This window comes from Mobula hypostoma, chromosome 8 (assembly GCF_963921235.1).
Source record: "Mobula hypostoma chromosome 8, sMobHyp1.1, whole genome shotgun sequence".
In the NCBI taxonomy this organism is placed as follows: domain Eukaryota; kingdom Metazoa; phylum Chordata; class Chondrichthyes; order Myliobatiformes; family Myliobatidae; genus Mobula; species Mobula hypostoma.
Window position 1 is genome coordinate 98,440,739 of NC_086104.1, and position 18,568 is coordinate 98,459,306.

The following is an 18,568-nucleotide window of genomic DNA, read 5'->3' on the forward strand; positions in this document are numbered from 1 at the left end:
TTTTGTTCCCAGGATCATTCTAGTGAACTTCCTCTGGACCCTCTGCAAAGCCAGCACATTAAAATGACCTCTTTCTGTGGTAAGAGGCTCAAAATATCTCACAATACCCCAAATGTGGTCAAACAATGCCTTATAAATCCTCAACATTACATGGTAGCTCTTATATTCTAGTCCTCTCAAAATGAACGCTAGCATTTCAGTTGTTTTCCTTATTACTGACTCAAACTGCAAATTAACCTTTAGGGAATCCTGCATTGGGACTCCTAAAGTCTCTTTGCACCTCCAATTTCTGAACTAACTCCCTGTTTAGAAAGGTCTCTACCTTTATTCCTTTAACCAAAGTGCATGACCATACCCTTCCCATCACTGTATTCCATCTTCCCATTCTCCCAAATCTGCCTGGGTCCTTCTGCAGACTCCCTGCTTCTTCAACGCTACCTGCCCTTCCAGCTATTTTTGTATCATTCACAAACCTGCTCAGAAAACCATCAATTCCATCATTCAAATCATTGACCTACTGTATAACACGAAAAGCAGTCTGAAAACGGATCCCTGCAGAACAGCACTAGACATTGGCAGCCAGCCAGAGAAGGTCCCCTTTATTCCCATTCCTTGCCTTCTGCCAGTCAGCCAATCTCCTGTCCATGCTAGTATCTTTCCTGTAATACCATGGGCTTTACCTTGTTTAGCAGTCTCATGTGTGGCACCTTGTCAAAGACCTTCCGAAAAGCCAAGTACACAACATCCACCAATTCTCCTTTGTCAATCCTGCTTCTTATTTCCTCAAAGAATTCCAACAGATTTGTTGGGGAGATTTTCCCTTAAGGAAACAATGCTGACTTTTGCTTATTTTATCATGTGCCTCCAAGTACCCCAAAACTTTATCTTTAATAATGGACTCCAACATTTTTGCCAACCACTGAAATCAGGTTAACTATAATTTTCTGCCCTTTGCCTCCCTCCCTTCTTAGAGAGTGGAGAGACATTTGCAGTTTTCCAGTCCTGCAGAACCATTCTAGAATCTAGTGATTCTTGAAAGGTCACTACTAATGCCTCCACTATCTCTTATAATCCATCTGGTTCAGGACACTTCAATACCATTTAACCGTCCCAGCTTCCCAAGCACCTGCTTAATAGCGACTGCACTCACGTCTGCTCCCTGATGCTCTGCAATTAAAGTTAGATAGTATAGTGGCACAGTGGTTAAGTTACTGCACTAGGATCATGCAGCCAAGATCCAGACACACATGCCTGAAACCTGATTCAAATAATTAATCTGGAATAAAAATCTAGCTTCAGTAATGCTGGCCTTGAGACAAACAAATTTTTTTGAAACTTTTGTAAACCTATGTGATTTTTAAAAAAATATTCTTCATAAGAACATAAAGCTGGAGTAGTCCATTCCCCTAACTATACCACCTTTAAATAAGATCATTGTTGTTCCTTCACCTCGATGGCATTTACATGCTCTTCCACCAAATCCCTCAGGTCCCCTTGATATCTAAAAATCTATTTCTGTCCTGAAAGGAGTCAGTGTTTAAGCCTCCACAATTCCAAAGATCCACTATCATTTGAACAAAAAAATTCCTTCTCACTGTAGTCAAGTGCCAGTCTCTCATTTCGAGATCTCAAGCTCTTGACAATTTAGCCAAAGAAAACATTACAAATAAAAATTTCTGGAATGCATGTCCAGCAGATCAGGCTGCATCTGTGGGAAGAACACAGTGTTAATGCTTCAGGTCAAAGACTTTTCGTCAGCTTGATGATCTGACGTTCGTTCTGACGAAGGGCTTTGACCTGAAACATTATTCTCTTTCTCTTCTCACAGAAGGAGCCTGATCAACTGGGTATTTGCAGAATTTTCTGTTTTTATTTTAGGTTTCGGCACGAGATATATATTTGATCTTCAGGCAAAACACATCTACTCTGTCAAGAACTTTAAAATTGTGATGTGCAAAAGAGAAGGATCTCGTCTGCTTGTGATTCCTCATCCCAAGAATCAATTTAGTCAAGCTCTGAGTATCCATTCCCTAATCAAAGAAGCTTGACAAGTACAAATTCCAGGACCCTGTATAAATGCCGCTTTATACTCATTCTCAAATTCTCTTGCAGTCATCAATTTACACATACTTCTTCCTAATTAACTGCTGTGCCTGCATGTCGACTTGTGTCCAGCCATACGGTTCCCTCTGAATACCCCATTTGCATCGCTCACTGTTTACAAAATACTTCAGTCTCTTTTGTTTCTGTTAGATGGAAGTTTGTTTCTGCTAGTAAGAGTGCTAGATGGAATCGAAGGAAAATTTTTATCCACAATCTGATGCACACTGTCCAAGGTGGTGTGGGAGGCACAATATCAGAAAAGCATCTGGACAAGCACTTGAATTGCCAAGGTTTTAAATGGGTACTTGATGTCTGTGTGGATTGAAAGGTCTGTTCCTGTGCTGTTCTACGCAGGCATGCAGGCATGGTGTGTTATTGACTCAATGACTTTATATTGAATCAATCATTTTGAATTCATATTAAAGAACAATTACTGCATAAAACTAAGTATTTACCTCTAAAATCTTGAAGTTATAATGAATAATTTATCACCTTTGCATAAATGAATCCAATATTTAATGCAAATTAAGCAAAGATTATTGAACAAATAATACCAAAATCAGAAATTTCCCATGATTATGATTTTAAAGGTCTCAATTAAAATTAGGGAATAACCTTTCCCTTGCTTTCTGACTTCTTAGCAACACATCAAATGAATGCTCTAAGAAATAAATCACATCAGGAGTTTCAGTACAGTAAATGATAAAGACAATAAAATGGAATATTTACCTTAACATATTTTTTCATCTTAAGAGCTTCTAAAAAAACCAGAACAGGAGCCGACAAAGTAAATTCAGCTGCTATTTCTAGGTCCTAGATCAAAAGAAAAACCATTTTATATTTGAAACAATATTTTCTTACTGCCTGAAAGTAACACAGCATTTTACTACACAGCTTTATGTACATTTACGCGATTCATGCCACAGCCCGTGTACACGTTACCTTTCTCAGCATCTTAGCAAAACCCAAAGCCTTGGACGCTCTCTCCCGAGCTTCATGGAAGAGCTCCTTAAGTGCACGACTGGTCTCTATGATGGACCTCCTGTGAAGACAGTTACATCACAAATTCAGCATTTTAGAAAGGATCCCACACAAAATGTTAGTCAGGAAAAATGGGGAAAAATCCACGACTTCCTTTCCTGTGATTTATTGATAGGAAAAAAGTGAAGGAAAGAACTCCCCAAAGGAATCAGGGACCAATTAAATAAGTACATATAGATTAGAAAATCTTGGCTTAACTTTTCTTTAAACATTTTTTTAAAAGAGGAACTTTCACACCCCAAATTAATGGTTCACTTTACATAGATCCCATTAACAATTCCTCTCCTCTCTTCCTATTGTGCATTTTCGGAAGTTGTTCCTTCGGTTATTGTCGACATTGTTCATAATGAAGCAAGAGGAAGAGACAGTTTCAGGGTAATAATTAACTAGTCTGCAGAAGATATCTGGTCTTCCAAAATACTCCAGAAAGAATAATGGTGAATTAGCATTCATCCATCAAGACTGCAAATCTGAAATAGTATAGTAGATTATCTGCCTGTATAAATAAATATACATGTAATAACAGGAAATAATTATAAAACAGTACTCACCGTAAGTATGGGTAAATTTGGAACTATTTAGCCTGCAAAATTGCAAACTCCAACACCCAAACACAAATGGCTCAAAGCAGCTCAATGTTGTGTTGCACCAAAAAGTACTGGCAATATTAGAAATGACAAGCTGATTAAGAAACTTAGATAATAGAAGCAGAGGTCTGCTCTACCATTCAATATACCAGGGCCAATCCTCCACCTTAACAGCATACTCTTACAGTCATGACAAACTGTGATGCTTTTTGTACCTAGAATATGATTGACTCATGTTCAGTGACTTTCCCTCTGTAGTAGAGAATTCCACCGACTTACAACCCTGTGAGTGAAGGAATTTCTTATCTCACCTAAACGCCTTACTCCGTATGACAGTGGCAGAATTAGCTATTCAAGTCTGCTCTGCAGTGCCCTTCTCAACCCCGTTCTCCTGTGTCTCTCTGTATCTTTGATGCCTTTAATGATCATGAGCATCAATGTCCAGATACTGTGAAATGTTAGTTACAAAAAGATTTTGGTAATTTTTTTTGTTGTAGCACTTTTATTCTTTTTGCTCTTTACAAATTTACCAAACTATACAAATTAATGGTTGGAGACAAAATAGTCACTGGTCGATATTTTGTTACCTGGTTTACCACTGAACCAGTTATAATAGTGTTGATGCCAAACAATTAACCAAAATCTTGTGAAAATAGTATGAAATGATACTACTTAGATTTAAACTTATATACTTGGACAATTACACAAGATACATTTGCTCAGGAAAATCAGATATCAAACTGACTTGGAAAATTGAGACAAGTATGAGGTAGTGCTAATCTATTATGTACAAGTTACTCCTTGAACAAAAATGAAGGCATACAAAACACTCTTGCATTTCTACAACAACTTTCATTGCCTTGTGTTCCAATGCAATTCATGGTCATTTTAATACTTCTGAAATGTAGCCATTGTTGGAAAGTAGGAAACACAGCAACCAAACTACATACAACAAAATGCCACAGCAGCAACGTGACAGAAACCAGGTAATCCATTTCAGAGCTGACCTGAGAAAAGACTATTAACCAAAATATCAAGGGAACTCCCAGCTTTTCTTCTTGTAGTGCTGCTTGACATTTTACATCCTGTGGCCCGATATAAAGTGCTGCACTCCTTGAGTGTTGCACTTGAAAGTGAGCGAAACAGCAAGCATCTGATTCATGACAGCCACTTGACCTTGCCCCATTCCATCATCAAGGACCCTCACTGTCCAGACCATGCTCTTTTCTCACTGTCATCAAGGAGGTGGTACAGGAGCCTTAGGTTCCACGCCACCAGGTTCAGGAACAGTTTATACCCTACAGCCATCAGGCCCTTGAACCAACGTGGATAACTTCACTCATCTCAATTCTGAATTGATTCCACAACCTATTGCCTCACTTTCGAGGATTCTGCAATTCATGTTCTCAATATATATTTATTTATTTTTGCAAAATTTGTCTTCTTTTGATCATTAGTTGTTTGTCTTTATGTATAGTTTTTCATAAATCCTATTGTATTTCTTTATTTTCCAGTAAATGCTTGCAAGAAAATACATCTCAGGGTACTATATGGTGACATATAGGTACTTTGATAATAAATTTACTTTGACAACCTTCAAAGTATACTACTAAGTGATTACTGTACTGATTAATTTAACAATAATGTGCAAAGGTCTTAAGTCTTTGGTACTTGTATGTAGCGAGGGTGCCCAAGACTTTTTCACAATAAATAGTGTATTTGTCAACGTGGAGCGGGAAGTGAGCTTGTAAATCTGGCGGAATCAAAGGATGTTGGGAGTGATGAGAGTGGAGCGCCACAGGAAAGGTGTGGGACAGGTGGCAGCAAGGCAGTGCCAGCACGGGTGCAGACACACCCAGCCCTGAGGCACCAGACAAGGTCATTTGATTCCAAACAACTGGTTTATTGATCATTACACAATCTCTCTCTGGCACATCCCCCTCCCTTTTCTCTCCATTCCCTTTTTCCTAATCATGATTCCCCTCTCCCTGTCCCCTTCCATTCTCAATCCCCAATAGAGACCCATATCAGAATCAGGCTTATCATTACTCACATACTCCATGAAATTTGTTTTTTTTTAGTGGCAGCAGTACAGTGCAATACATAAAATTACCACAGTACTGTGCAAAAATCTTAGGCACCCAAGCTATGGAAATGTGCCCAAGACCTTTGCACATTAGTGTACCTTTTGCCCATTTAACTGCTCCAATCATATGGGTTTTTATAAAAACCAATTTTTCATGCTTAAGCTTGTCCTGGTCCTCCCACATTGATGCCACAGCTAAGCAACCATACCAGTGCCTCGCCATCTTCAGAAAACTGAGGAAATTCAGCTCGTTCCTTTGACCCTCACCTGCTTTTAATCGATGCAGCAAGAAAGGCATTCTATCTAGATACATCATGGCTTGGTATGGCAACTGTTCTGCAAAAGGCCACAAGAAATTGCAGAGAGCTGTGGACACAGTTAAGTCCAACATGAAAACCAGTCCCACCTCCCTTCCCCATGGATTCTGCCTATACTACTCAATGTCCTGGAAAAGCAGCCAATACAATCGAAGTTTCCCACACCAGACATCTCTCTTCCTTCCCCTTCCATTAGTAAGACAATACAAGGGCTTAAAGCACACAGTGCCAGTATTAAGAACAGCTTCTATCCCACTGATCAACTCTTGACCACAAAAGCTGCCTGACCATGGCCAATGTACCCTATTGTCTACCTGCACTGCACTTTGTCTGTAAACTACATTCTGCATTGTTATTGCTTTTGCCTTGTCCTACCTCAATATACCTCTTGTTGTTGTGAAATGATCCATATAGATGCAAAACATTTTTTTTCCACTGTACCTCAGCACATATGACAATAATAAACCAATTTAATCAATCAACGAGTACTTTGATAGAAAAGGAAAAATAAACTGCTACTGTAAAGATAAATAAACCACCTGGCCACTGAAGACTGAAAAGAGGAACTTCAGTGCAAAATTATGAAGTGAGTAAGCAGAGTCAGTAACACAGTGCACCTGTGTATTTGCACTCTATTTAAAATGGGAAACTGCTGGCCAATCTATTGTTTTCATGCAACCTGCATTCTGTAGTTTTTATTGAAATTCATCTTGTATCCTTTTCTTGTATTCCCCACTGTCCTTCCCTCTCATCCCATCCAACACATCATCGCTATTCTTAGAAGGGATTAACATCTTTTATACTTTTCTCAATGGCGTTCCGCCTTCAATATTAAAATTCCATGCAACCTCATCTCAAGACTCCTAAACCTGGGGCTCAACATCTTCTGCAACTGACTAACAGGCCACAATCAATAAGAACAGGCAGCAATACCTCTGCCACGATGATTCTAAACACTGGTGCCCCACAAGGTTGTATCCTCAGCCCCCTACTCCGCTCTATATACTCACACTGCGTGGCCAGATTCTGCTCCAACTCCACAAGTTTATAGATGACACCGCCATAGTGTTGCACATCTCAAATAACGATGAATTGGAGTACAGGGAAGAGACAGAGAGCCCAGTGACTTGAGATCACGACAAACTTTCCCTCAATGTCAGTAAACAAAAAAGTTGGTCATTGACTTCAGGAAGTGGGATAGTGCACATGCTTTTGTTTACATCGATAGTGCTAAGGTCAAGAGGGATGAGAACATCATCAATAGCCTGTCTTCATCCAAACACACAGAAGCTGCAGCTAAAAGAGCTCATCGGTACCTCTACTTCCTCAGGATGCGAAAGAAATTTGGCATCACCCCTTTGACCCTCACCAATTTTTATCAATGCACCATAAAAAGCATCCTATTCAGATGCATCACAGCCTGGTATGTCAATTAATCCTCCTGTGACCGCAAGGAGCCAAGGGAGTTGCAGACACGGCTCAGTTCACCACAGAAACCAGTCTTCCCACCATGAACTTCCATCTACATTTGCTACCTCAAGTAAAGCAGCCAGCATCATCATACCCTACTCTTCTTCCCCACCCCCAAGCGGACAATACAAAAACTTGACAGCATGTATCATCAGACTCAAAGTAGCTTCGATCCCACCATTATATGACTATTCAACAGTTCCCCAGTACGATATGACAGACTCTTGGCTTTAATCTCCCTCGTTATGACCTACACCTTGTCTACCTATTTTGCACGTTCTCTGTAACTGTAACACTTTATTCTGCATTGTTATTGATTTACCTTCTACTACCTCAATGCACTGTTGTAATGAATTGAACTGTATGAATGGTATGAGAGACAAATTTTTAAACGTACCCTGATACATGAGAAAAAAATCACCAATATAGCAACCACCTTCTGCTGAAAGTAGCCATGAAAGAACACAGTATAAATACTTACCATTTGTACAGCAATGCAAGTTGTGCTTGACGTCAATCCATATACACTCAAATATTTTCTGATCAACATAATAGAACATTATTAGAATATGATACTACTTTCAATGCTTCTGATAGCATTTGCAGTACCTGATTTCATCTGATGCTGTACTATCATCAGCACTTGCCCAGAATTCATCACAACTTTGCTGGAGACCAGAATCTAAGAACTCTCCCGTTGACTTCAGCAGCATTCCAGCAATGTCACTAAAGAGAGAAATACAAATTTACCATTTGTTTGTTAAAAGATGCAGTAACGTTAATTAGTCCTTGGTATACGGAGTAATTCTTGTACACAGCTGCAAGCCGACACTGTCAGCAACATCTTAACTAATAAGCATTCAGTAATAATGACTGCTCATTGAAAGGTCCCTTTACTACATAATCAAAGAATTCAAAATTTAGTAATGTGCAAAGGTCAACAATATTGTTGAATGATAACTTCTTGTATGTCTGGCTACATCAGTCAAATAATAAATATCCATAAGGAAATATCTTTAATACAAACATTAATGACAAGTACATTTCTAAAACAGAGGATTTCCCAACTATAAGGTTATTTTGGACTTAACAAGCACTAAGCTCAAATTTTAATGGCTGCATTGTAATAGTTAGGAAGAAATAATTACAGCAATGGACCACTTCATTTCTATACAGACCACAATGATGCTTTTCACATTAATCCTCCTCCCCATTTCTAAGTGCTTATCCAAATAATTCTTAAAATACTGTGGGAGTTCTGGCCTTCACCATTCTTTCAGAAAGTGAGGCCCATAAGTCAGCTTAAATACATGTTCCTTCATTATCAATCTCTCTACAAGTGAATCAGAGTCAGGTTTATTATCACTGGCATGTTTCGTGAAATTTGTTAACTTAGCAGCAGCAGTTCAATGCAATACATTATATAGAAAAATAATAAGTAAATCAATTACAGTATACATATATTGAATAGATTAAAAATCATACAAAAACAGAAATAATATGTATTAAAAAATTGAGGTAGTGTTCACGGGTTCAATGCCCATTTAGGAATGGGATGGCAGAGGGGAAGAAGCTGTTCTGAATCGCTGAGTGTGCTCCTTCAGGCTTCTGTACCTCCTACCTGATGGTAACAGTAAGAAAAGGGCATGCCTTGGGTACTGGAGGTCCTTAACAATGGACACTGCCTTTCTGAGACACCGCTCCTTGAAGATATACTGGGTACTTTGTAAGCTTGTACCCAAGATAGAACCGACTAAATTTACAACCCTCTGCAGCTTCTTTCGGTCCTGTGCTGTAGCCCTCCCCACACCAGACAATGATGCAGCCTGTCAGAATGCTCTCCATGGTTCATCTATAGAAGTTTTTGGGTGTATTTGTTGACATACCAAATCTCTTCAAACTCTTAATGAAGTACAGTCACTGTCTTGCCTTCTTTATAACTGCATCGATATGTTGGGACCAGGTTAGATCCGCAGTGATCTTGACACCCAGGAACTTGAAACTGCTCACTCTCTCCACTTCTGGTCCCTCTATGAGGATTGGTATGTGTTCCTTCGTCTTACCTTTCCTGAAGTCCACAAGCAGCCTCTTTCATCTTACTGACGTTGAATGCAAGGTTGTTGCTCCAACACCACTCCACTAGTTGGCATATTTCGCTCCTGTATCTCCATCTGAGATTGTACCAACAATGGTTGTATCATCAACAAATTTATAGATGGTATTAGAGTTATGCCTAGCCACACAGTCATGGGTATAGAGAGAATACAGCAGTGGGCTAAGCACACAACCGAAGTGCACCAATGTTGATCGTCAGCGAGGAGGCGATATTATCACCAATCCACACAGAAGTTGAAGATCCTATTGCAGAGGGAGGTACAGAAGCCCAGGTTCTATAACTTCTCAATCAGGATTGTGGGAATGATAGTGTTAAATGCTGAACTATAGTCGATGAACAGCATCCTGACATGGGTGTGTGTATTGTTCAGGTGATTTAAGGCCCTGTGAAGAGCCATTGAGACTGCATCTGCTGTTGACCTATTGTGGCGACAGGCAAATTACAATGGGTCCAGGTCCTTGCTGAGGCAGGAGTTCAGTCTAGTCATGACCAACCTCTCAAAGCATTTCATCACTGTTGATGTGAGTGTTAGCAGGCGATAGTCATTAAGGCAAACAAAGATCCTTACCTAGGCCTCTGCATTTTACAGAAAGTATGTCACTGCATTGTCCCCATTGGTGTTCCAGCCAAAATAATCCCATTCTGTTACTAAAATTCCCCAGATGCATTTACTCTACAACCCCTTTCACTCATACCGAATTCACGAGCTCCCACATACAAAGTGGTGCATATATGGAAAGAGCACACACACATCGTTGTCGAGGCAGGTACTCAAGACCACTTTGCAATCCATTATGATTGGATAAAGGCTGGGGGAAAAGGGTGTCATAGAACCAATCCCATACCTCACAGATCAGCCTCCAAACCCAAAACTTTATTCACTTTTCAGCCCATTAACCAATCCTGTATATTATCCCCAATCCTACCTGCCCTAATTTTGTTCAGTAACTTCTAGCACGGTAGGATATTAAAGGCCTTTTCAAAGTCCAGATCCCATGATCACTGCTTCTTTTATTCTGGCGATTACAATTTCAACAAAAGCAGACTTCTTACACAATTTAACTTTCGTAAATCACACTGCTCTGCCCAACCCTATCAATGTTTTCCAAATGACCCTTATTAGATCCTTAAATATAGGTCCTAGCAGTTTTCCCATCACTGATGCTAAGCCATTGGATTAATAATTCCCCATTTTCATTTCCTTCCTTTCTCAAATAGTGGGGTTATACTTCCTATCTTCTGGAATTGTAAGTTTGGAAGATGACAGTGAATGCATCTACTATCTCTATCGTCACCTCTTCAGGTCATCGGTTCCTGGTGATTTATTGCTTTCAGTCCATTAGTTACTCCAATACTATTGTTCATTTCATCTGCCACAGTCTTCCAACTACATGCTGCTCTCCTTCCCTATCCGGCACCCGTCACTTGTTATCTTACACTCCTCCCCACTTCACTAATCACCTTGAAATCCTTTCTCGCTGTTCCTATTCCTCCTCTCTCTGCTGGCCATCTCACCTCTCCAATCTCAGTCCCGATGCAGTGTTTCAACCCAAAACATTAACAATATCTTTCCTTCCACTGATACTGCTCAGCCTTGCTGAGTTCCTCCAGCAGATTGTTGCTTTAAATTTGTTCACTACCTCATTCATTAACACCAACTTTGCTTCACTATTTCTGGAAGGTTTTCTGTGCCTTCTTCCACGAAGGTAGATGTAAAATATTTAACTTCTCCCTTATTTCATTATTCTCAAAATCATTTTCTTGGCCTTCCTCAATCTGCGAGCCATTTTAATTTATGTTAATAATTTCCTTTCAGGCCTCTTGCAGCCTAAAACTCTTTCAGTATCAATCACAATGCCAAGATTGACATAAATGTCCAACTACCTGAAGTACTGGCTATTAATTAACATTATGAAAAGGGACTGAATACCAAGCTCTGAACAAACTCACTGCTCGCAGCCATACAGTCATTAAAGCTATCCACTCTACTAGCATTAGCGACCCAGGTTCAATTCCATCACTGTACGGAGATTGTATTCTCACATTGTGACTACACGGAGTTCCTCTGTGTGCTCTGGTTTCCTCCCACATCTCAAGGAAGCTGGTTAATTGGTCACTTAAGTGTAACTGGGCAGCACAGGCTCACTGGGCTGGAAGGGCTTGTTACACTACTGTATCTCTAAATGAAAAACTTGCAGTCACAGGTTAAACTTGTAGTCTTTCACTTACTAACAGGTGGGAAGTATAATGAAAGGATCATCCAATCCAGACGATTTTAATGCTAAACTGCTGCATTCCATCTATTAGGCTGTAGTATTTTCTGTCATAGACTGTCGTCAATTCTTTTCACAAAATTGAATGAGATAGTGACACCATGAGAAATAATTTCCGTATTAGAAGTGATCAAGAGAGTATCACAGACCAAAAAGAAAACTTGATGGATCAAACAACTTGTAGAAATAAAAACAGAATTCTGGAAATATTCAGCAGTTCAGACAGTGACTCTGGAGAGAAAGAAACAAACTTAAGGCTTCAGGTAGATGATCTCTCATCAGACTACTAACATAAGCCAGCCTAAAACAGATTCTAATAAAGCACTTCACCCGGGAAACACACGCAGCATCTTTAAGAGTACGAGTCCTAACTCTGCCTTCAAAGAACTGAGAGACTACGATTTGGAAGATCCGAAGCGTGATAACTGGCATTGCAGTCCTCCGTTGGTCGAAGTCAACCACGCATGTTGCGTACTAGCTATCTCAGCCTGTGGCTGATGAGACCAATACAAGAGTGGCAGTGACAATCTCTGTTGCAAAGGTCACATCTTTAAGTGTTCTAGGCTCTGCTGATGCTGCAGCATTCCTTTCTATGGACCTGTTTGTCCTCTGCCATTTTCAGGAATTTTTCCTTGCCTGACTTAAAGTGTTGTTTCAGGGTGCTTCTCCACTTGGTACGGTTGGCTGCAAGTTCCTCCCAGGACTCAACTTTAACTGGCTGACGCTGGTTTTAATGACCTATGCTCTTTTGAGTGTGGATGACCACGTGATTAGTGTGCATATCCTTGGACAGACAGTATGGTAGATGAAGCAAGAAAGTGAGAGGTCCTACTCTCCACTGCTATCCAAAGACACACCAGGCACACATACACTCTCTCTCTCTCTCACATATGCATACTCGTGTGCACGCACACACACAAAATTCGAGCATGATTCTGTTTCCTCACATGGAACAATAAAATGACAATTCCCAGTGTAGAGATTCACACATGTAAGTAGCTAGTTGAAGATGATTGGAACCAGCAGCACAAATCATTCTTAACAGCATAACAAGACTACAAAATTAGAATCAGAAGCAATAAGCACAGCCTACTAGTGCTAACTATAAGATTGTGTTTGAGCTGGAATACTGATGTACTGCCTTCCTTGAACAGGGTCATCCTCATCACTGGGTGTTAACAAGTTACAATGCTGTAAGGGCTTTCTAAATCTCTTAGCACAAAACAGTGTGTTTATTCCTTCACCATAGTCTTAGACCAGCAAAGATCTTGTAGAGCAGGGGTCTCCAACTTCTTTTGCACCACGGACCGGTTTAATATTGACAAGATTCTTGCAGACCGGCCAACTGGGGGGGGAGGGGTGTTCAAGTAGGGTTAAACTCACCTCAACACGTCTTTTACAGTTATGGTTGCCAACTTTCTCACACCCAAATAAGGGACAAAATTAGCAGTCAAATCCCGGGACACTTGTGTTTACCCCAGGAAAGACTACCATGACCATGAAGCCTTGCGAGGGCACCTGTGTGCACATGCACGTACTTGCCAATTTTTTTTTCCCCCTACAAATCGGTTTTGCTTTAATCTTCCCAACTATTCTGTACATACATTATTTCTACTTTATATAGGCTGTGTATTTATCTCATTCCTGCTTTTACTATATGTTAGTGTTATTTTCGGTTTTGTGTGTTATTTGGTATGATTTGGTAGGTTTTTTTTTGGGTCTGGGAACGCTGAAAAATTTTCCCCATATAAATTAACGGTAATTGCTTCTTCGCTTTACGCCATCTCGGCACGAAAGGTTTCATAGGAACGCTCTACCTTAGCAGGGGAAATACAGGACAAGGGCGGTCCTGTATGGGACAAACCAATTTAGCCCAATATACGGGATGTCCCGGCAAATACGGGACAGTTGGCAACCCTATGTTCAAATCAACAGTGCGTGACAGGGAATGAGGAAAGGTGCAGCTGACTCATATTGTTTCCTCGCGGCCCGGTAACACATGCTTTGCGGCCCGGTGGTTGAGGACCGCTGTTGTAGAGGATACAAGATTAAATTTCATGAATATTGTGTGTTCTGAGCAGGGGAGAAATAATCTTCAGTTTGACAAAAATACTAACAATGCAATTTTTTCCACTAAACACAATCAAACATCAGGAATATTTCTGATTAAAAAAATGGAACTTGGTATATTACATTCCAAATATGGTTAACAGCATTTACTTTTGAACGCACAGATCCTACCAAAAGAGCTTTCCTGCTTGAGCTTCTCCTCCTCGTATACAAGGGGTTATTTCTTTGGTAAAATTCCATTCTATTTCTAGAAGATTCTTCAGACTGTGGGAGGCTTGAGGTAAATGCTGTAGCATCTGAATCCAGCTCCGCATGTAATCAAAATAAACCTGGAATTCACAAAAACCATTGATACAGCGTAGAAAAATAGCAATATTATGCAAATCTCTTTCAATTTATATATTGGCGATATATACAAGTGCTATCTGTATCTCAGACTCCTTCCCATAGTACTATAGATAGCAACATCTTTGCTGTAATGAGCTGGCTAAAATTATACTGCAATATTGCTTTGGTTACACAACCAATAGCAAAGTCATTGTACTCCTGGAGCTTTGTGACATAATTATCAAGATACCAACACAAAAGAAAAAATTAGAAGGAAAATTGACTCAAGTCTTAGAGAGATTGGCTCAAATCCAAATTGTCAGGTTAAGGGCAAATCACACAAAACAACAGTGCCATTTATATTGGGTCACTGACAATACAGTGATATAAGGGTATTCGAATGTTTAAAAAACACCTTATCCTCGTCAGCTTGTTGTCTAATTGCATTTGTTACGTTAATAGCTAGAATATCCATTTTACTTAAATGGAAAGATTCCAATCCCCCTACATTTCAATGGTTTTCCCAAACGATAGCATGCCTAATCTTGGAAAAAAATTAGGAGCGGTACTCTTTGGTTAAATTTGGAGAGACTTGGAGGCCATTTATTCAATATTTTCATATGATGTAAGTTGACCCTTTCCAAATCTTTTGTAATAATTTTTTTTTGTTAATGTATAGAAGAGTGAAGTTAACGACAAACAGTAATTTCAGCCATTGTAATATGACAGCCCATTCTTTGTTTTTTTTGTTTAATTTTCTTTAGTTCAGAGTTTTTTTTTCTCTTTATAAAATATCTTTTTCACAGTTGCTATGAGATTGGGAGACTAAACTATATTTGACACTTGGAATCTGTGCTTGTACATGTTAGCTGTTATTAATGTAATCCCCATCTCTTCGTATCATTACTATTATCATTATGTTTATTAATTTTGAAACTTAATAAAAAGATTGAAAAAGAAAATAAAAAACACCTTGTTAACAAGTTAAGTTTTAAAGGAGCAGCGTTTTGGGAAGAGAATTCTAAACCTTGAGATCCATATAAAAACAGGACAACAGCTTCTAGTCGGTGGATTAAAATTGGGATAAACACGAGGCCAGAGTTTCAGACAACCAATTATCTGAAGGTTTTAGGCACAGAACAATAGAAGCCTTGCAGTTACTATCAAGGACACAGTAAACTTTGAATTTAGAGAGTCCTGGATGAAGTCAAGTAAATGCAGAGTGAAAGGAGGATGGGGGCCAGATTAGCTTTGTATTAGTCAAAAGGTACAAAGGCATTCCTCCAAGAGGACCACAACCTTGTCATATGATTTGGAGGCTCGTGTGTCTCAATGACCCAGAGAGCTGCATTGACTGGAGTCAGAACTTTATGTTTTGGCTCTTGGTAGGGACCCCCACACCAAACAGGTCAAAGAGTAGATGGCAGACTAAGAGTGGTCCAACGGCCCTTCAGGTTCAGAGGTTCAACTCGGCTAGCAACCCTGACTGGTCAAAAAAAAATTACGGAAACAGCAATGAAGAATCTTCTATCTGTGTGATAATATTCCTGAGTCTCCACTCAAGACTTGCATGAACAACAGAAGTGAAAACCAAGAGGAAGCTGCTGGCATGATGAAGGAAGCCCTGAACACTCCTGAGATCAACACCAAAATTGGTTTTTGGAATGTACGCTCTGAAGGACAGCGGAAATGCAGGAGACCAAAAACAACTTAGCGCCATACCATAGAGGCAGAAATGAGGACCCCTGAACCACACATGGGCCACAACAGAGAAGACTGCCGAGGACCGACAAAGATGGAGGACCTTAATTGCTGCCCTAAATGCCAGCAGCGTAACAGTTGGTAACCAACTAACATGGCATAGATGAGGGATTCAGCAGCAGATAAACTAAGGCCAAGGTACAACTTGAGACAGATATGGGTGATGTTATGTGGTGGGAAGCAAGCAGTTCTGGTCTTGGAGAGTATGCAGGAGTGGAACACCATATCATTTGTAAACAAGTTAAGCCTATGACTGACTATTTGTCTTCCCAGCCACAGAAAGGAAAAATATACTTATAGAATCAATGGGCCAGGGAGTATAATGCTATTCTTACTTCACAGATCATGAAAATTCTGGTTACCTATGCTACTAGATAATAGCGACAACAGAAGTAAATGCGCTGGAACATTTAAGGTGGATGAGAAGGGCATGACAATAGTCTGGTCCTAACTGCTGATGAATGACTATTCCTAAAGATAATGCATGTGGCTTAAAAGTGTGTGCAATGGAATCCACTGACTGCACTTACCGCTGTTTTGACGAAGTACAGAACCATTTTCTGTGCAAATGACATGATACTTTAGCCACCGCCTTCAAACCAGGTGGATGATGAAACTAGAAGATTGGTTTTCAGCTTACCTGACTCAGATTTTGTTTTACAAACAGTGAATTTACATATTATAAACTGTGTAGATATCATAATAGGAGTGGATCATTTGGAGTACTGTAGGAAAACGGAAGCAATGTGTACCTAACTGTAACACTATAGCCTGGAGTTCTCAATACAGAAAACGTTCAGAACACGGAGTATTTTGTTTACAGATAAACTGAATTTCACCTTCCTTTCAGTTGTGACTGTTCCATTTTGTATAACTATGTTTCACTGGGCTGTGAATATTTAATTGCTCTAGATTTTAGCCTTTGACATCGTAACAGCAACCTCCAGTTAGGCTGGATCTGGAGTATTGCATACATTTCTAGGCACTCCATTACAGGAAGGATGTCAGGGCTTCTTTGGAAAGGGTGCATAAGAGGTTCACCAGGATGTTGCCTGGATTAGAAGGTACGTGCTAAAGCAAGTGGTTGGACAAACCTGGGTTGTTTTCTCTGGAGGGTGGAGTCTGGGGGAAGATCTGATGGAGGTTTATAAGATTGTGAGAGGCATAGATAGAGTTGACAGACAGCATCTTTTTCCCAGTATTGAAATGTCTAATACCAGAGGGCACGCGCTTAAGGTGAGAGGGGTTAAATTCAGGAAGATGAGGGCCAAGTTGTTTTGTTTTTGTTTTTTTTTTACACACACACACACACACACACACACACCCACACCCACCCACCCACCCACCCACACACACACACACTGTAGCAGGTGCCTGAAATGAGTTGCCTGGGGTGGTGGTAGAGGCAAATACATTCGGGACTTGTAGGAAATGTTTTGATAGATACATGAATATAACAGAAATGGAAGAATGTGGATGTTGTGTAGGCAGGAGGAATTAGTCTAGTTGGCCACCTGATTACTAATTTAATTGGTTCAGCACAACACTGTAGGCCAAAGAATCTGCTCCTATGCTGTACTGTTCTGTGTTCTATGCTCTAATATATTCCTCACACAAAAGTAATTATGAAGAAACATTTTTATACTATTTATAACAATTTAGGCACTCTTAGTTCAGACTAGAAACTATACGTGTTTACATCTCCACTGTAAGATTAATCTTATTTAGTCACTGTGATAGCTAATTACATAAACCATTCAACAACGTGGCTTAAAATAACAGAAAGCCAGTAACAATTTCCTTCTCAATTGACAGGAAGCAGCAACATGAAACCATTGGGAAACAGCTCTATGAACTACATATTACTTATTTGCACTATTAACTGAAATTATGTAAAAGAATGAATTAAATCAGGTTTCTCAAAACACCCATGGAATGCTCTTCCATGCACAAGTGATGCGTTAAAAATATATATAGCATGTCAGCTTCAGATTCAGGAAGAAAAACTATAAATTGCAAATTTTAAGGAATCATGAGTGAAATAAAAGCATTAACAGAAACAGGAGTAGGCCATTCTGCCCTTCAGGTCTGCTGTACCAGTCAACAAGATCATGATCCTGGCCAGAATTCTGCTTCCTGACCCAGTCCTAAAAACGTACACCAGACGCTGTAGATATTTCACTGGTGAAATCCACAGATCATAATCTACGAAGAGAGGAAATTTCTTACTGTGCTTTTAAATAGGCCATGGCTTATGCATGCTGTTCGAGGTTCTCACAGACCTCTTCCCATCTCCCTACAAATTCACACATAAAAAATGAAACATTCTTGCAGCATCTAACCAGTTCAAGGACTCATTAGAGGATCTTAACGAATACCATGGTTGTCACAGACGTTATAAAAACAGTGGGGCGTCA

The 18,568-nt window shown here is 39.8% G+C and overlaps 1 protein-coding gene across 3 annotated transcripts in view; it reads right to left on the reverse strand.

Annotated features, from left to right (window-relative positions):
• Positions 1-18,568, reverse strand: part of map3k4 (mitogen-activated protein kinase kinase kinase 4) — a 213,894-nt gene that overhangs the window by 64,938 nt on the left and 130,388 nt on the right. For all 3 annotated transcript variants that reach the window (XR_010018981.1, XR_010018982.1, XM_063056417.1), the window contains exons 6-9: positions 14,235-14,392; positions 8,214-8,330; positions 3,046-3,145; positions 2,833-2,916 (exon numbers count right to left, since the gene is read on the reverse strand). Coding sequence is in view for 1 of the 3 variants with exons in the window: in XM_063056417.1 (XP_062912487.1) it covers positions 2,833-2,916; positions 3,046-3,145; positions 8,214-8,330; positions 14,235-14,392 (459 nt within the window). In the remaining 2 variants the exon portion in view is untranslated. The remainder of the gene's footprint in view (positions 1-2,832; positions 2,917-3,045; positions 3,146-8,213; positions 8,331-14,234; positions 14,393-18,568) is intronic.